This window comes from Lytechinus pictus, chromosome 18 (genome assembly GCF_037042905.1).
Source record: "Lytechinus pictus isolate F3 Inbred chromosome 18, Lp3.0, whole genome shotgun sequence".
NCBI lineage: Eukaryota > Metazoa > Echinodermata > Echinoidea > Temnopleuroida > Toxopneustidae > Lytechinus > Lytechinus pictus.
Genome location: NC_087262.1, coordinates 7,204,843 through 7,225,703, shown reverse-complemented (window position 1 = coordinate 7,225,703; position 20,861 = coordinate 7,204,843). Strand labels below are relative to the sequence as shown.

The 20,861-nt window shown below is 37.5% G+C and overlaps 1 protein-coding gene across 1 annotated transcript; it reads left to right on the top strand.

The window, feature by feature from the left end:
• Positions 1-820: 820 nt before the first annotated feature.
• On the top strand, positions 821-12,453 carry LOC129281284 (uncharacterized). Its single transcript, XM_064113205.1, has 4 exons — positions 821-877; positions 8,479-8,577; positions 9,171-9,358; positions 11,239-12,453. The coding sequence occupies exons 2-4, from the start codon at positions 8,479-8,481 to the stop codon at positions 11,921-11,923; spliced, it is 972 nt and encodes a 323-aa protein (XP_063969275.1). The 5' UTR covers positions 821-877; the 3' UTR covers positions 11,924-12,453.
• The last annotated feature ends 8,408 nt before the right edge of the window (positions 12,454-20,861 follow it).

The following is a 20,861-nucleotide window of genomic DNA, read 5'->3' as shown; positions in this document are numbered from 1 at the left end:
AGATGTTAGGTCAAGGTGACCCATTGATACAGCTAGATTTCTGTAATCCAGGATCAGTCCATACTGGTATAGCCAATATGCACTTGTCCTACTGCATTTCAGCAGGATTCCCTTCCTGGTAGGGACAGCCAGTGGTACTGCCTGACACCCGGCAGAGGAGGCTATGGGATCCTGGGATTAGCAGACTTCCCAAGATGAAATCCTTGGGGAACCCTGACTTGGATCAGGGATTACTTCGGAGATAGATTATCTCTGAGGAAAATACCCGGAGATTGTCCGGGAGACTAAGAGCAATGTTGTCAGGCGTTGTGATCTGGTCATTAGGGCAACCGCCTAGATTAAGTTAGGTTTTTGGTTTCCGGCGGTCAATTAAATATTGCCCATTAGAAAATTATCCCTTCTATGAGGGAATGTTCAGGCAAAAAATAGTATTCATTCGCCACATTCCCAATGTGTTTTGGCCATTTTTGGATACTAAACTGGTGTTGTTTTGGCTTTCAAATTTGATGTTATATGGCCTATTGGATCATTTTGACCCACACTTGTTTTAAGTTTTCGGACCCTGTGTTCTTGGGAGAAGGTTTTTAAAAAAAAAAAAATGTATGCTCTCCAGTGGAAATTTATGGAGGGTACGACGGGAAATAGTCGCTCCAAATTGGGTGGCAGAATTTTGTCCACATTTTTTTAATCATTTTGGAAAATATGACCAAAATTTTTCAAAACGGGGGGGGGGGGGCTGTAGCAGCGAGCTATTTCCCTACCCCTCCTCCAATCTATATTGTGACGTCACCGACCATGCTGCGGTGGATTTAACTTATATGGCTGACTGGCAGAACTTGAACTTGGACAACGCTCCTAAGAAGTCATATTTTGCCTGGTGAGTTTGTCGATCCCTCCCCTATTTATTTACATAATTCTAATCATCGAGCAGTGGTGTTCATTTATTGACCCCAGCTGCTTTAGACATGTCTGGAGGTGTCTTTCCAAGGACCATTATTCGTATCGCCCAAATGTTCTTTGTGAAACAGTTGAGCGATATGTCGTTCTTACGTAGAACGGTTCTACGAAAGACCCTTTCATGCAACAGGCCCCTGTTCTCCGGGCCGCGCGTTTCCGTTTTACACCCTGGCGAAGGCATTTTCCGCAAAAATAGCCACAAAGCGACTAGTGAAGAGTCTACACACGTTGCTGGTTGCAGCGTGCGACACAGGCGAGTCCCACACCACCGCATGCAATCTGCACAGTTACTGATCAGAGCATTTCATGTATACAGAGAGCAGTCATATGAGTGAAATCCGAACATGCTTTTGCAGTTAGGTTTTTTTTATGAAAAGTTAAGAAAAAGTTTTTTTTCTAAATATAAATTATTAACTAAATGAATAGAATGACAGACAAAATAAAAATAAACAGATACATACAATAGAAAGAAAATTGAAGTTTGATGGATTGATACACTTAGATGCCGAAATATAGATATAGAAGACTGATAAATAGATAGAGACATAGATAGATAGATAGATAGATAGAAGTAGAGAGAGAGAGAGAAAGACAGAGAGATGGATAGATAGATAGATAGATAGATAGATAGATAGATAGATAGATAGATAGATAGATAGATGGGGGGGGAGAACTTGAGAGATGGAGAGATGTTATAGATATATAGATAGATAGATAGATAGATAGATAGATAGATAGATAGATAGATAGATATATAGATAGATAGATAGATAGATAGATAGATAGATAGATAGATAGATAGATATATGGACGGATAAAGAGAAATAGAGAGAGAGAGAAAAAAAGACAGACAGATGGATAGATAGAGAGAGAGAGAGAGAGAGAGAATCTGAGAGATAGATATTAGATAGATAGATAAAGAATGAGAGAGACAGAGAAGATGGGCAAATTAACAGATAGATAGATACTGTAGTTACATAGATAGATAGATAGATAGATAAAGAATGAGAGAGACAGAGAAGATAGACAAATTAACAGATAGATAGATACTGTAGATACATAGATAGATAAATAGATAGAAGATAGATAGATAGATATAGATAGATAGATAGATAGATAGATAGATAGATAGATAGATAGATAGATGGGGGAGAGACCTTGAGAGAGGGAGAGATGTTATAGATAGATAGATATATATATGGACGGAAAAAGAGAAATAGAGAAAGAGAGAAAACAAGACAGATGGATAGATAGATAGATAAAGAATGAGAGAGACAGAGAAGATTAACAGATAGATAGATAGATAGATACTGTAGTTACATAGATAGATAGAGGTTGAATTTGAGAGATAGATTTAAAAATAGATAGATAGAAGATAGATAGACACAGAGAGAGAGAAAGACAGAAAGATGGATAGATAGATAGAGAGAGGGGGAGAGAGAGATAGAGAATTGAGAGATAGATAGATGTTAGATAGATAAAGAATGAGAGAGACAGAGAAGAGCGACAAATTAACAGATAGATAGATACTGCAGTTACATATAGATAGATAGAAGATAGATAGATAGATTGATAGAGAGAGAACTAGAGAAAGACAGATTGATAGATAGAGTAAGAGATAGATAGATGTTAGATAGATAAAGAATGAGAGACAGAGAAGATTAACAGATAGATAGATACTGTAGTTACATAGATAGATAGATAGATAGATAGATAGATAGATAGATAGATAGATAGATCTATATAGATATAATTTGAGAGATAGATATATAGACGGATAGAGAAAAAGACAGACAGATGGATAGATAGAGAGAATTTGAGATCAAAGACTGAAATAAGTGAATGTTTACATACAAATAGAATCATAACAAAATATAAAGTAAACATTATAAATAGATATCAAATACAATACAAATTCATACAGATGAAAAATAAATGTATAATAAATAAATACAAAGGGCCAAAAGTAATATAAAGTGTCACCAAAGAAGAAAAAAGCGGAATGAAAGATTAAGAAGAAAGAGGTGAGAGAAGGGAAAGAAATTGGGATAAGACAAAGAGAAGGGAAAGCAAGAGGGGGAATTTGAAAGAGAATAGGAGGCAACCTTCAGAAAAAAAAACTCATTATGCAATACAAGACATTTAACAATGGTAACAAGTAAATAAAGTAGTAATTGAATCGAATCGAGCACAAAAAAGGGAAAAGTAGAGCTGAGGAAATAGACTCCCGAAGGAAGTCGAGGCAGTGTTGATATTGCACATGAGTAGATTAATAGATGGATAGAGAGAAATAAAAGAGAGACAGATGGATATATAGAGAATTTGAGAGATAGATGTTAGATGGATAGATAGATAGACAGATAGATAGGTAGATAGAGAATGGGAGAGACAGAGTAGATAGACAAATTAACAGATAGATATATCATGTAGTTCCATAGATTGATCCAGAGATTTATTTATAACATAGATAGTGGATACTACAGATATGGTAGATATAAGGATAGATATAATATGAAAAAAGGTAATTATGTGTTTTATTTTTCAATATTTTAGCTATTATTCGTTTTCATTCATATAAACGATCATGTGCGATAAAGTAAAAAAAATCATGAAGCCAACGTATATAGTTCAGCGGAACAACCAAAATACAGAGACTGAAGCTTTTGGTCTATAAGCTCAGCTGCATTTGCACGTATGTTCTGCGGATATCTTCGGTGCGGACTTTTGGATCGCGCGCCCAGCTGATTATGTAAACAAACGTAGACGTAGACTCTTCACTAGTCGCTTTGTGGCTATTTTTCCGGAAAATGCCTTCGCCAGGGTGTAAAACGGAAACGCGCCTCCGGGCCTGCTGTAAGGTAAGAAGACTTGACCTTTTTAGAGGTCAACTGCGCAGGGTATAATACGCGCCGTCTTTGGCCTGGTTCTGATCACGAGCACTACACCGTTTGAAGCCATACCGTTTTCTCACAGTCAGCGAGTCATAGATCTCTCCAGCTCCACGTGTTAGCCCGTTGCAGCTATTAGAATCTCGTTCAACAGCAAGACTTCGACGATTTAAGGTAAGTTTTATTGATTCAGTATTATTGTCTCACCTGCATAGCAGAGTGAGACTATAGGCGCCGCTTTTCCGACGGCGACGGCGACGGCGACGGCGGCGGCGACGGCGACGGCGGCGGCGACGGCGGCGGCGGCGTCAACACCAAATCTTAACCTGAGGTTAAGTTTTTGAAATGACAGCATAACTTAGAAAGGATATGGACCTAGTTCATGAAACTTGGCCATAAGGTTAATCAAGTATTACTGAACATCCTGCCTGAGTTTCATGTCACATGACCAAGGTCAAAGGTCATTTAGGGTCAATGAACTTAGACCATGTTGGGGGAATCAACATCAAAATCTTAACCTAAGGTTAAGTTTTTGAAATGTCATCATAACTTAGAAAATATATGGACCTAGTTCATGAAACTTATACATAAGGTTAATCAAGAATCACTGAACATCCTGCATGAGTTTCACATCACATGACCAAGGTCAAAGGTCATTTAGGGTCAATGAACTTTGGCCGAATTGGGGGTATCTGTTGAATTACCATCATAACTTTGAAAGTTTATGGATCTGATTCATGAAACTTGGACATAATAGTAATCAAGTATTACTGAACATCCTGTGCAAGTTTCAGGTCATATGATCAAGGTCAAAGGTCATTTAGGGTCAATGAACTTTGGCCAAATTGGGGTATTTGTTGAATTACAGCCATAAATTTGAAAGTGTGTTGGTCTAGTTCATAAAACTTGGACATAATAGTAATCAAGTATCACTGAACATCCTGTGCGAGTTTCAGGTCACATGATCAAGGTCAAAGGTCATGTAAGGTCAAAGAACTTTGGCCACGTTGGGGGTATTTGTTGAATTGCCATCATATCTCTATAAGTGTATTGGTCTAGTTCATAAAACGTGGAAATAAGAGTAACCAAGTATCACTGAACATCTTGTGCCAGTTATAGTAGTTTTCAAAATCAGCACTGCTGCTATATTGAATCGCGTGATGCAGGTGAGACGGCCAGAGGCATTCCACTTGTTAATCAATGCTTGCCGGTATTAGTAAGTTTGTATTTGTATAAAAGAACGAGCGTGAGGAATAACTTATGAAGTTTATAAGGTATATATAATACTTATAAAGTTTCCAACTCCAAGTGGTTTCATTTGCCAATCAGGGTTCCCACAGTCATGGAAAATCCTGGAAAATGTGTGGTCATGCCATGGAAATTAAGTCTGGGAAAAGTCAGGGAATTTAGAAAATCAGTTGTGAAAAATCATGAAATTGCATTTACCTCTTGGCTATGGCAGCTTTCCAGTTTGTCGTTTCTCGCAATTTGTGATCATACTCTGCTGCTATAATTGGTGTTCATTATTTCCATTTTTGCGAGTTTTGTGACATCCCAAATTCTACATAACTCCCGGGACGCCACAGGAAGCCATGAAAAGCAGCAATTTAGTCATGGAGAAGTCATGGAATTCTGTTTTCAAATCTCTGTGGGAACCCTAATGTACTGTGTATTAATTATCTCTGTATTATCCAGTAACTTTATTATTATCCAGTAACCAATACTGAAAGCTTCAAAGGTATTTGAAACACCTGCTAACTCCTCCCCCAACCTTATCCTCTACCCCTAGCTGCCCCCCCCCCCCTCCTGCCCTCCTCTCCGACCCGCCCCCTCCCCCAGCTTCCCCAGTCCTCCTGATCATAATCATGGCACAATCATCATGATCATCATTCGCATCCTCCTCAATCATAATCATCCTCTTTCTTTTCGATCTCCTCAACTTTTACTCCAAATCGATCTCTTCCCCATCCTCTTACTCCTCGACCCCCTTCTCCTTCGTTTTGTCCCTTCTTTTCCACTTTTTTCCTCCTACTCGTTCTCATCTTCATGGTAGTTCCTCATGTTCTCATCCTGTTCCATCTCCATCTTTCGTTTCCTCTTCCTCCTTCACTTCCTCTTCCTCCCCTTTCTTCTCCATGTTCTCATTTTGTTCTGCTCCTACCCTCTACATATTATATCCACACCAGTTTGGTTGTGGTCCAACACCAGATAGGTGTTTATTCAACACCAATTAGTATTAAAAAGGCGTCGGTTTGATTCCAAACTGGCGTTCTTTCAATACTACTCTGGTGTGGAAATATTAAGATTCCGGGCTGGTGTTTAACAAATCAACACCGCTGTTTTTGCAATACATATACATTTTCTTGGCATCCTCAAACGTTGTCAGGTGGTTTCCTGACATAGAAACATATATTGTGTGTATACCCTACATGCTTATAAAATGCTTCCTTACTATGTTCCGAATAACGAATTTACGAATAAATCACCCACTTATTATTTTACAACTCGTGTATTCCTTCCGAACTCCATGTTCAAATATCAAATTTGCTTTATTTCATTTTTACAGAACGAAATAAAATGGCTGCAAATGAAACTTATACAAACAATATGAATTGAAGTAGGTACAATGTATGATATTCATGATATAGTCGAGTCACCGTCACGAGGTACATGTATTTTACCTGGGATTCGGATTGTTTGCTTTCACTACATTCCCTGCATTCTGAACCATTCTGAACCAAGGAAACCTAAACCGGGGGGGGGGGGGCACTCACATTGACGAGTGGATAACATGCGCGACCAAAAAACACGTAAAAATGATGTCTTTTTCAAGATAGGGCACGTTACGTACGTAACGTAATAAGGGTGTCAAAAACACTAAAATATTGAAAAAAGGTATCTATTTTCGCTAGGAAAGTTACGCGTTTAGGGTCAAATTTGCGAGGGTCTAAAAAATTAAGACTAAAATGTTTTATAAAGGATGTACCTTTTGCCCCAAGAGTCAACACTACGTGTTTAGAGTACGATTTGCGCGAGGTGTGGGAGGTGGGGGCGTATTTAACCCAATGATGTAGGTGGGTAAAACCGACGTCCGTGACATAACAATAAAAATGTCGCTTTACTTGTTTAGGGGGTCAATTCAGGGAATACGTGCCAAGAGTTTTGTTTCCAATACTTGTTAAGGGTAGGGTTTCACACGCCAATACTTGTTAAGGGGTGCATTTTCAGAATATGAAAAATACGTGTTTAGGGTGCTTTTCGAGACCCCATGGTCGCGCATGGTATCCACTCGTCAGTGGAAGTGCCCCCCGGCCGGACCTAAACCATGAATGCCAAACCCAGGCATGCCAAGCCCGGCTTATCCACGGGGCACGAGAGCACATGCCCCTTTTTATCCAAAGGCATGACGTGCTCCTTCCTTTTATTGTGATAAACATTTTCATTTTAGTTTTAGAGAGAAAATTAACGATTTGGGGACGATATCCGTCCTTTGATAAGAATGTAACATTTTATGTAGCCCCCTATAGTCACCTATAGGCCTACTCTCAATATTAAACACATTATTAACGTTTCCATTATACTTTATGGTACATGCACTTTCTCGTATCAATTTATGAAAATTGAATCTATTATAATTCCATATAATAGGTATACAAATCCTGAAATTCTATAACACTTCGCAACTGCACAGTTACAGCGTAGACGATGCTTTACAGGGAGGGGTGAGAGCGACTAACAACCCTTCACCCCCCCCCCCCCCCCCCACCCCTTATCCCCATGGCATTTCAAGTTGTGAAAAATGTTAAAGAAACGGGGGAACAAGAAAAAATAAGTGAAAGGAAAATGAAAAAAAAAATGAAAAGGGGGCATCAAAATACCATGGGTGATAAGTATCAAAGATTTAACTCTGAAAAAAATACTCACAACAGTAAGGACTTTAATTATAAAAACTGTCAGAAATATATTTGAGAACACCTACACTGCAAAAACTCTGGTGTTGATTCAACACCAGCCCGGAATCTATATATGTCCACATCAGAGAAGTATTGAAACAACACCAGTTTGGAATCAAATCAATGCTGTTTTACTAATTGGTGTTGTATAAACACCTATCTGGTGTTAGACCAAAACGAAACTGGTGTTGTTTAACACTTCCCGGTGTGGACATATATAGATTCCGGGCTGGTGTTGAATCAACACCAGAGTTTTTGCAGTGTATACACTGAAAACCTGATCCACACTTGTGTTCACATTTTGTCTCTTACTAATCTAGTAAAAATATAACATATTATGCCCCTCATGCTTTTGTCAGGCCCTGGGAAGCGGGGGTGCTGAAGCACCCAATATTGCTGGGAGGTGCTGCATTGTTCATTCACTATAGGCAGCACCCCCGGAAATCTGGAAGGTTTGCTAAATAGCAGGAATTTAACCAAAGTCACCCGGCTTTTGTCATATTTTTCCTGGACCAAAATCACCTTTTGTAGTGAAACTTTTTGGGGGCATGTCAAATTTAAACCAGCATCCCCCCTGTGAAAAAAAAAATCGTTCCCAGGGCCTTGCCTTTTGTGTTAAATATTTCAGACTTACCGTCTCAATTCTGTCTCTTTCCTTTTTGTTTTTTCTTTACTAAAAGATGTCTGATTCAAAACCCTTCCGGGTCATCATGTGGTGTGTACCACGTTCGATATCGACTGCCATCGCCAAGTGTTTCAGTTTTATTGATAACACAGAGGTAAGAATTAATATAATGAAGCTTGTGATGATGATGATGATGAGAATGGTAATTATGATCAAGGTGATGGTGATGGTGGTGGTAATGACGATGATGATGATGATGTTGATGGTGATGACGATGAAGAAAGGGGTATTAAATTAAAAATAAAAAAGGGACGAATGGGAAAAAAGAAGAAGAAAAAGAAAACGAAAAAGACGAATATTAATGACAATAACAGCCATGACGATTATTATACGTGTTGATTTTGATGATATAAATAACTTTAAAAAAACGATAAAAATAATGATAAAGACCGTGATTATATTGACAATGTAATTGTCAGGTTATCCAAATGATAGAAAGGTGAGGGAAATGCTTTATTTGGATTCACTCGCAGCTTGAGATGTCAACTCTCGTTTATTTTTTTTATATAGGCCTATCAATGAAAACAGTAATGATTTGCGGATGTTTATTATTTAGAATAGGTTCAACAAAATATGCTTTACTCAAGACAATGTATTATTAATCTCAAAAGATAGAATAAAATGGAAATGCCTCTTCATATCAAAAGTCAAATAAACCATTCATTATCTCCATTCAACATGTTTAAGGTATGGTTTGAGCCCTATTGTCTAGCCTTCTTTCAAGACTTTATATTGAAAGGAATGGGCGTTCCTCTTCCGAGGAGCTGTGGTGATTTTGACCCGGAGGCGTTCTTAGGTCCATTAAAAGCCATGATGAAAGGCTCTCCCATGGAACATGTTTTCTTGCCAGAAAAGATGGACGTGTCACTAATGTTGTAAGTAGATGCACATAAATTTCAGAGGAATTTTAAACAGTTACAGTTAAAATAAATTTATTCAGCTGAATGGTTTAGTTAATATTTGAATATCGATACTTTAGATACTATTATAACAGTGATTATGGAAATCTGAATACAAGACCGTAAACATAGTGAACTGAATGGAACATTCAAATTTCAAAAGATCGATGCGCATGCTCAGTCCTGATATAGGTAACCTTGATCTCTGAGCATGAGCAGGGGAAATTGTTTATCTCATAATGTCCGACCTATTTTCGAAAGCTTCCTATCACATCAACCTTTTATTATCGTATAAGACGAAGCCACGAGAAAGAGACAATTACCCAATCTCTAAACCACCTTTTTAACACTATTGTTCTTATTCCTTCTTTCCCTAAACAGGTTGTATTGCTTATTTTGTTTAATGCATGCCCAGATCCTAAAGTTAAAAGTGGCAAATAATTGTTCTAAAGTACCAACATTGGGTTGATATTAAGTTGATAATTACTGCCAATGTTTAACTAACGCAAGACATGATGTTCTATATCTTTCATTTAATTTGTCGACTTTGATGAGCTTTGTGTACGAAACAAAATGTATTACTAGGTGTTTGTTTTTTGCTGTTTTGAGAAAAAAAATCAATGCTGCGTTAATATCAGCTTGATTATTTTGATTTTGGCAAATTTGTAATGAGCCAAAAAAAAACAGTGGGCTTGATATGGCGTATCGCGTAACATAGCAAAAATAGCGAAATAAATAGCAAAAATTTCAACATTGTTATTACAAAATCCAAGTTTTTGATAGATTCTGACACAATATTCAGAAATATAATATCATATTTCACCCTTTCCTTTTTTCTTGGTCGTGAACACCCCCCCCCCCCTCATCTGTACGCCAATGGTTTTTGGCCATCAATTATAATTGGCCTTCATACACTATATCATTCCTTTTTTAAACTCGTTTGTAATTTTCATTTTTTCAAACGTTTCTATTCGTCGTGCACTAGTGAAACACAAATTATCCCTATCATACCTATGGCGTTTATAAATCATCAACTCAAATCAATTATTCCACTGGCACAAGAGAGAGGCTCTTCTATATTTTATGAAAACCACGATTGGCAAATTCAACAAACTTAATATTAAAGATATTAGGCCTATAATTTCACTGAAAGATTTATTTAGAATATTAATTTCAACTATCTTTCAAGGTCTCTAATCACCAGATGGCCATCGATCTGAATTTGAGGAATACGTGCCGGTATTATTCTCGCGGCGGTCTACTAAATTGGGAATGAGATCACTGGGTTGATTTTCTGTCTGAAATTATTCATACACAGTAAAAAAAATCATAAACAAAATGTTAAAAACTTTGTTTAAGCGAGTCACTCTAACAGCTATTGTTTAAAAATTGTTAAACAAGAAATCATTGTTTAGACATTTTGTATAGATTACATTTTGGGTAATATTGTTTAAAAGACGTATCCTGCATTTTTCTTTTTTTTTCTTCTTCTTCTTCTTTGAATTCTTTTTCTTCTTATTATTATTACTATCATCATTATTCTTCTTCTTCTTCATCAACATCATCTTCTTCTTCTCCTTCTTCTTCTTCGTCGTCTTCCTCTTTCTCCTTCTTCTTCGTCGTCTTCTTCTTCATCATCATCTCCTTCTTTTTCTTTTCTTCTCTTTCTTTTTCTTCTTTTTTTCTTGTTCTCCTCCCCCCCCCTTCCTCGAAAAAGTGTTCGAGTAAATATCATACAAGATTTCAATAAACGCAGTACTTATTATTACGATCCTCGATTGTCAAAGGGTATTGAAATTATTATTTTCCTTCTGATTTCCAGAGTTTTTTTTGTTTATTATTTTTGAATTTTCTAGGCGCGATGGGATAAGGCAACAGCTTGAAAGTCAACCCGACAAGCCTACATTCATCAAGGACATGGCGTATGGCGTCACAGGGTACCTAGATCTCTTACCCAAGAAAGAGGCAGGTTACAAACACACGTTTCTGATCCGTGATCCTGAGCGGATGTTCCCTTCCTGGAGAACCCTTCTGATAACTCAGGTTGCCCAGATGCCAATGCCGGGAAGGAAATCTGTCGACCCTGCTACCTTCGACATGACCACAGATGTGCCGTTCATGATGCCAGGCTACACCTACAAATGCCAGTATGACCTCTGGAAGCACGTCAAGGAGAACTTTGACCCAAACCCTGTGGTCATTGACGTCGACGAACTGTTGGCCAATCCTGCGGATATGCTTCCGAAGTACTTTGAAGCTTGTGGAATGCCCTGGGATGCTAAGTATCTCCAGTGGGATGCTAGTCCAGACATAGTGAAGACATGGCGGTGTATATTACCCATGTCCGGGACCAGAGCGGATGGCACTATACGTCTTGTCCACAAGATAGCCTTTGAAAGTTCTGAATTCCGAGCATCGAAACCAAAGCTTCCTCGATCAGAGATGACCCCGGACACAATCAAGGCTATAGACGCCACAGCAGACTACTACAAAGAAATGGCCGAAACAAGGATCAAAGCTTCAGAAAATTCAAATGCATGATGAAAACATACTTTTTGTATTGCTGCCGTGATAATGATGAAATGTTTATTTTCAGTTGTACTATTATAGAAATTTTATTCTATGAACATGGTGAAATTAATTATAATCAGGAAACGATCGAATACTACAGTCACACAAGGAAACCGCCCCCGACCGATACTGACCAAAGCTGAAAATAAAATAAAACACGTTGTTTAAGCTCGTCACTCGAGCAACAAGTTGTTAAAACTATTTTATGATTGTCTAAACTTTTTAAACAACTTGTTTAAAAAGTTTAAACAGCAGTTGGATTGACAGGCTTAAACAACGTGTTTAAAATTTTAAACAGCGTTTTTACAGTGTATACGTTATTGCCAATGGTGTACCAGCTGTCGGTTAGGAGTAAGTTTCGTGTGACTATTGCACAACAGGGGCTGCGGAACCGGGGTTGGTGGGCTTCACCCCCCTCGCTTTTTTTTTCCAAAACCGTGTACAAATCTGATTGTGATTCTATACATGGTCCATATAGGCGGATCCAGGGGGGGAGGGGGAAAGAAAGAAAAAGAAGGGAAAAGAGAGAAGAAAAAAAGGGGAAACATAAGAGGAGGAAGACGAGTGAATAAAATAAGATGAGGGGAAGACTTGAAAAATAATTTTAAAAATATTTCATGTCACTGTACATTATAAATTTTAGCTCGCGCTTCGCGCTCGCATTGCCTTTTAGGTTATTTATATATCTTGCTCAATGTGAAGCTTGAATATCAAATTTTGAAGTCAATATACAAAACATATTTCAGCTCGGATGTTCGAACTTTCCTTATTTTTTTTTATTTACAAATTTATTTTTAAAAGTGCTCTGTAAGAATTTATGCTTTATCTTCTGAATGCACGCTCGCAAAATTTGATATGTCAGCGGGTACCTATTATTTTCCTGTATTCCAAAATTCTCAAATATCCCTATTCAGGTCAAACTTTCAAAACGTAATAGCTAGCGCTGCACGCTCGCATTGATTATATAGTCCAGGATAGGCCCCATAGAAAATCGACCAAATCTTGTTTTTTCATAAATACAATATTTTGTATTGTTCCTTGTCAATTCGAGGGTGCTGATTACGAATCTGAATGATGCCTTCCGTGTAACTTTGAGCATTTTCCGCAAATTGGCAAAATCCAATATGGCCGCCAAAATATGCAAATTACCCATGAAAATCATTAAGTTGCCCGCACATTGGTTATAAAAATGTATGTATTTGTGTTGCAGGAGTGAAATACTCTCTGAAAAAACAATTTTTGACAAAAAATTATTTTCTAGATATTCAGAAGGCCGCCATAGACCCCTGTATTCTATATTATGTACAATATGTATGGGGAAAACTAAATTTCACAAAAGTGAGCACTAAATGCAAGTAATTGTGTTTTTTAGTGAAATAATGGATGAAAACATGATTGCTAACGAAATGTATCATTTTTTATGTCATGTATGTAATAAATGAAGCATTTTGATATTAAAAAAGCCACCAAATGCCCTGACATTATTATGTACAATCAGGGGCGGAAATCTCTCCCAAAAGGTAGGGGGGACACAGGGGCGGATCCTGCCTTCGCCAATAGGGGGGGGGGCGGAAATTTGTTTCAGCCAAGTTCCCCGATCGGCAGCTCGAAGATGATATGTGTTTGTTTCTTTGAAGGGGTAGTCCTCATTAGTCACTTCTTAGCTTTATTCTTATAAATGCATATATAATATCATAATTTTTATTTATATGATGCAAGCGCGAAGCGCAAGCTAATTTTTTGGAAATTTTATGTATTTTTTCCTAAAATTTGAACATTCTGGGCAATGTTTGTTATCCTGAAAAAAAATGTGTATGCAACTTAATAATTACTACGAACGCAAAGCGCGAGCAAAAATGAACTGATTGAAAAGATACCTGTTAAAGACTGCGTGCAGTTGGCATTTAAAGAGAAATTCCAGTAGTTGCAGTAAACACTGATTTCATGAGAAAGTCTGTAAAACCAGGCTTAATTGTCAGTATATCATCGAGGATCTAGATCTGGTACAGTTACATAAACTGAACTTTGTGAAATCTTGAAATCTACGCTGAAAAATGTTCAGACTGAACTTCCCCAACACAGATAAGCGCACGTGGGACTGTGTATAATTATTGCTTTGAGCGTCGGGCCCGACGCTCTACCCGAATCCTGTGCTTATTTGCTGATTTCTCAGCAATTACACAATTTCTTCCAGAATCCTTTGGCATATGCGTTTTATTTATACAAACAGACACTTTGGTGGTCATTTCATTGGATTCTGTACGAACTCATTTTGATATCGTTACCAAAACTAGCATTTACCTTTAACAATCAAATAATGCGAGCGCGAAGCGCGAGCTGATTTTTTTTGTTACAATTTCACCTAAAAATTCTAAGCACTTTTTGCAACTCTAGCAGAATAGGTATATAAGCAGACAATTGATGTGAGCGCGAAGCGCGTGCGGAAAATTTCGAGATTTAGTCCTATAATATTTACTGAACGAGACACTCTATTCATGTTTTATAAATCATGAAAAGGATGAGTATTAATAATGCGAGCGCAAAGCGCGAGCAGAAAATCTTTATATACGTTTTGAACTGGTACCTGTTGAAAAGGTACTTGTTAAGGACTGCTTGCACTTAGCCATGAAGGCGTTACATATTTCAACAATCAAAAAATGTGAGCGCGAAGCGCGAGCTGAAAATTTCTAAAGAAAGAATGGAAAATTTAATCAATTTTTGTAATCGTGAACAGGATAGCTATATAATTCAACAATTGATGCGAGCGCGAAGCGCGAGCAGAAAAAAACCGAGATTTAGACCTAAAAATTGACCACTCTGTTCATGTTTTGTAAACAGCCATAGGCTGAGGGCTTTTTACCGTGTTTAAATAAAATAAATCAATCAAAATCAATGTTTTGTAAATCATGAAAAGGATGAGTAATAGGGGGTTTTCCTACATTAATAATGCGAGCACAAAGGGCGAGCAGAAAAATTTTGATATTGTGATCTGAAACTTGATAGTAATTTGAATAGAGATTAAGTTGAGTATTTGAATAAACATGCGTGCGCGTGTTTCATATTTAGACCTAGAATCTAGGCATTCTAAATACATCTTTAATCATGAAAATCATGAAACTTTGATATTCCGATCTGAAAAGAGTCAATTACAGCTTTATATTTCGAGCGCTTTGTAGGAAAATTGTAAGGTGGATATGGATCGCACTTAAAAAAATGAGCTAAAATTTTCATTATTATTACTTTGAGTTTTGACATAGGACCGGGACATCCTTACGACATGTCATGAAAATGATGACTATCTTCCTATTCCTCTTGCTAAGCGCGAGATGAAACAAAAGGGACAATTGAATTATTAAATTAATATCATATTTATTAATGCCTAATGAGGGCGCGAAATCTGATGATATTATGGCATAAAAACTGGACATTTCACTTTTGTAATTATGAATAGGATGCATCAGTTAATATATTTTTAACCATTAATGCGAGCACAAATCACGAGCTAAAATTTTTGTTAAACTGTCATGAAAAGGGGATTTTAAGTAGTTTGTTGTATAATCAATATTGAAACATACATAACTCGCCAATCAAAATGCCAGCGTGCAGCGCTAGCTGATACGTCTTGACAATCAGACCTGAAAAGGGATATTTTGAAAACTTTATGGAATACACGAAAATAATAGGTACCTGATAAATCAAAATTTGCGAGCACGCAGCGCAAGCAGCAAATGTTGATAAAATTATTCAGACCATAAAACTGACATTTTTACAGAGCACTTTTAAAAAATCAAATTGTAAATCACACAAAATAATGAAAGTTCGATTTCCGAGGTGAAATATGTTTTGTATATTGACTTCCAAACTTGATATTTAAGCTCCATATTGAGCAAGATATGTAAATCACCTAACAGGCAATGCGAGCGCGAAGCGCGAGCGAAAATTGTACATAGTGGCACGAAAGATTCTTCTCTTCCCCTCATCTTATTTTATGCGCACTCGTCGTCCTCTTCCTTTTCTCCTCTCTTTTCCCTCCTTTTTCCTTTTTCCTTCTTTCTTTCCTTTTCTTCTTTTTTTGCTCCGACAATAGTGGGGGGGGGGGGGGCTCGGCCCCCTGGATCCGCCTATGGGGACAAGGGGCGGAAAACTTGACAAGCAAAAAAAAGGTTATCATCCCAAAAGTACGGTCATCGTCCCAACTCGTCCCAAAATACATATTTTATTTCGATTTAGAATGATGTATTTCTTACCATCATAAAAGACAAAAAATAGTAGGGGGGACATTTGATATTGTGTCCCCCCTACTATTTTGAGTAGGGGGGACACGTCCCCCCTGTCCCCCCTGTCCCCCCTGGGATTTCCGCCCATGTGTACAATGTTAATGGGGACGAAAGAAAATCACAAGAGTGGGTGCTAAAATGCATATTACTTGTACTAAGATAAGCGAGTGGAATAATGGCTAAAATCATAATATTTAACGAAATATAAAGGCAATTTATGTGATAAATGCTGTATTTTGACATTCAAAATGACCGCCATAGGTCCATTATACATTACGTACAATGCGATTGGAGACATTAATTTTCACAAGATTAAGGACTATAAAATGCATGGAATTGTGATCATAGAGTAAAATAATGTCTGAAAACATGTTTTCTAGCGAAACATATCATTTATTTTGTCATGCATGAGATAAATGCTGTGTTGTTAAATTCAAAATGGCCCCAATAGGCCCCTACAGGACATGCAATTTTTAAGAATTTGGATTTGCTTGACTATGAAATCCATAAAATCCTGTAGTATGATAAAACATTATTTGAAAACATGATTTTTATGAAATATAGCATTTCTTCTGCCATGTAAGTGATAAATATTGTATTTTGACATTGTATTTTGACATTAAAAGTAGCTGATACAAGCCCTAACTGAATTATATTACATGCGTATAGGGAATCTACTTTTTACAAGAGTGAGAATCATAAAATGCATGTAACTGTGATGTATGAGTAAAAATATTGTCTTAAACATGATTTCTAAATAAATACATCACATACTGGTCATGGAGGTAATAAATGCTGTACTTTGAAATTCAAAATGGCTGCCATAGGTCCTAAAAGTATTATGTACATTGTAATTTGGGACATATATATTTTTGACAGAATTTGGCTTTGCTTGTCTATCAGTATAGCATATAATTGTGATGTAAGAGTGAAATATTTCTAAACCATGGTTCCTAACGAGGTATATCATATCTGGTGCATTTAAGGTGATAAACGCTGCATTCTGAAATGGAAAATGGCCGCCATGGGCCCTTATTGTATTATGTACAATTTGAATGAGGACAGATAATTTTTACAAAAGGGCATATGGCGGCCATTTAGAATTTTGAAATATAACATTTATCACCTAAATTTTAGATGATATGATATATTTCGTTAGTAATTATGTTTTCAGACAATATTTCACTCATACAACACCATTTATTCAAGCAAAGCCAAAATCAGTTAAAATCATTTGTCCCCATTGTACATAATCCTGTTGGGGCCTGTATTTATCACCTACCTGGCATATAAGAACTGATAAATCTTAATAGTAATTATGCTTTCAGACAATGATTTTCTCATAGATCACAATTACGTGCATTTATGGTGCTCACTCGTGTGAAAATTTATTTCCAAGTTGTCTATAGCAGCCATTTTGAAAGTCAAAATACAGTATTAAACACAAACTCTAAACCTGAATGATATATTTCGTTAACATTTTTTTAGACAGTATCCCATTTATTCATCACAAATAAATGCTTTTTAGTGCTCACTCTTGTGATTTCTTTGGTCCTCTTTATCATTGTCCATAATACTGTTAGGGCCTTTAGTGGCCATTTTGAATATCAAAATACAGCATTTATCACATACATGGCATATTGAATAATATATTTCGTTAGCAATTGTGTTTTTAGTTAGTATTCCACTCGTTTCTCAAAATAATATTAAAGATTTATTGATTTATTTCATTTCATTTCTTTTCTTTCCATTTTTCACATACAAATCAAAAATACATAAATACAAATACATAAATACAATTACAAACAAAAATGAACAAAAGTAAGGACCTTACATTTGCAAAAATTGGGTAATGTAAATTATACGAACAAAAGGTAATGATCATTGTTAGTGATCAGTAAAATTTTGAGAGAGACAAGTGTTAGCTTTATTGAAGAATAAGCCAGGTGCTAAACTATGTAAATAGTTAAACTTGAGTTTGAACGTGCATCTGATCGCTAGTTGCATATATGAATTAATCACAGTGGGGAACTTGCATTATAATATGCAGCATTCATATCGCGCTTAATACAAATGAATCTAAGCGCTCCATACTATTACCCCGGCTCTATAGTGACATGTGCTCTTATTGAGCCATTGCAGTTTCAAATTCCATTGAGGCAACAAGTTTCCCTCCCCTCCCGCCCTATGTACTTGTTTATAATATCGGGGTTTTATTTTATGATATCGAGTGAGGAGGACCTAACGTCAGTGCAAAATTTAGACACACAAGGTGAACGTGTGTAGGGGTTGCATGATTGTGAGGCAGTGCAGTGCATTAAGTCTTATTTATTGAAGAAAACCTTCAATAACAAGCTTTGCTTTCCAGAAGGTTCCTATTTCATTTCAAAATGTTATATTATATTTTGCTTTACTTTGTAACTTTGTTGAAATTTTGGAATGAATAAATTCGTTGTCAATCAATCAATCAATCAATAATAAATGCTTGTTGTGTGTTACCATACCAACTGACGTTATACGTAGAGCTGAGTTACTGTTGAGAATAACCATATCTAGGAATTTCGTGTATCACGATTTATGATATTCTTGTGAGACATTACATTATGGTTGAGAGGCTACACAGAATTACGACAGTAGGCCAGCATGGTTGGGAGGTTGGGAGAGACATTGACTTTTGAGTCTTTTTGATGGAATTAGGAGCATGGAAAATCTTTTGGAAATTTTGTGTATCACGATTTATGATATTCATGTGAGACATTACATTATGGTTGGGAGGCTGGGCAGAATTACGACAGTAGGTCAGCATGGTTGGGAGGTTTGGAGCGACATTGAGTTTTTAGTCTCTTTGATGAAATTAAGAGCATGGAAAATAATTAGGAAATTTTGTGTTTCACAATTTTTATATCCTTGTGAGATTTTACATTATGGTTGGGAGGTTGGGAGAGACATTGAGTCCTTGAGCTCTATGAGGCAAATTAGGAGCATGGAAAATGTTTAGGACATTTTGTGTATCAGGATTTATGATGTTCCTGTGAGACATTACATTATGGTTGGGAGGCTGGGCAGAATTATGTTAGCATGGTTGTGAGGTTTGGAGAGATATTGAGTCCTTGAGCTCTATGATGCAAATTAGGAGCACGGAAAATGTTAAGGAAATTTTGTGTATCACGATTTATGATGTTCCTGTGAGACATTACACTATGGTTGGGAGGTTGGGAGAGACATTGAGTCCTTGAGCTCTATGATGCAAATTAGGAGCATGGAAAATGTTTAGCAAATGTTGTGTATCACGATTTATGATGCTCCTGTGAGACATTACATTATGGTTGGGAGGTTGGGAGAGACATTGAGTCCTTGAGCTCTATGATGCAAATTATGGCATGGAAAATGTTTAGGAAATTTTGTGTATCACGATTAAAGTTGTTCCTGTGAGACATTACATTATCGTTGGGAGGCTGGGCAGAACCATGTCAGCATGGTTGTGAGGTTGGGAGAAACATCGAGTCCTTAAGCTCTATGATGCAAATTAGGAGCATGGAAAATGTTTAGCAAATGTTGTGTATCACGATTTATGATGCTCCTGTGAGACATTACATTATGGTTGGGAGGTTGGGAGAGACATTGAGTCCTTGAGCTCTATGATGCAAATTATGGCATGGAAAATGTTTAGGAAATTCTGTGTATCACGATTTATGATACTCCTGTGAGACATTACATTATGGTTGGGAGGTTGGGAAGAATTATGTCAGCATTGGTTGGGAGGTTGGGAGAGATATTGATTTTCTGTTGGAAATTAGGACAGGAAGTCTTTCGGAAGTTCTCACTTCTGGCAGCGGACCAAGAATGGGATGGCCAGGAAAGCTTGGTATATCTTTGTTTGTGCCTTGAGGGTAAAGCTCTTGCTTACTATGATAGATTGGCCGCACAGAATCCAGCTATGGATTTCACTGTTGCCTTCCAGAAGATGGCTGCTCGGTTCAACTTTTCAGAACTACCTGAGTCCTCCCAATTAGAATTAATAATGGCTGCCAAACAGGAGGCCAGTGAGTCTTTGGAGGAATGGGTGGATCGCCTTCAAGATATTGCGGTTCACGCGTTCCCGGGTAGTCCGGAGAGTTCTCTCCAGCAGCAGCTGGTACTTCGCATGTGCCAAGGAGCACATGATCACAATGCGGGGTACCAATCCCTGAATCACCGACCCCAGTCGGTGGAGTCAGCAGCTGAGGCCATCCGTTGGGCCCAGCACTCCTTATAATGCTGTGTCTGGCCGATCAAATCCTGCAAGAGTTGCCGCAGCCCCTGCAGATAATCCCTGTAAGCGGATAGTAAACCAAGTTCATCCAATTCCTAACTGTCCGCAGAGCAATACAGGGAATGCCCTTTCAAAATCTACATGTACTGGTACAAGAACCAACCAGTTCAACCCCATTGGCATGGGGAATCTGATCGAACGACTGGATGGGCATGAAGGCCGACTGGATATGATCTCCAGTAGTATGGCCAAGCTATGCGAATTCATCGAGGCAATGAAGACGTGTCTTTCCAAAGGTCACGCACCGGGAAGTAAAAAGTCATCGGTTTCTTTCCTTAACCTCGAGGGAAACGATGTGGGGTCGGGAATGATGGCCGAA

What these genes read in the sequence shown, in the direction of transcription:
- LOC129281284 (XM_064113205.1), top strand. Translation starts at nt 8,479, where the DNA reads ATGTCTGATTCAAAACCCTTCCGGGTCATCATGTGGTGTGTACCACGT. An exon ending in GTTTTATTGATAACACAGAG is followed by an intron (nt 8,578 to 9,170) that starts GTAAGAATTAAT and finishes AACATGTTTAAG; the next exon opens with GTATGGTTTGAGCCCTATTG. An exon ending in ATGGACGTGTCACTAATGTT is followed by an intron (nt 9,359 to 11,238) that starts GTAAGTAGATGC and finishes TGAATTTTCTAG; the next exon opens with GCGCGATGGGATAAGGCAAC.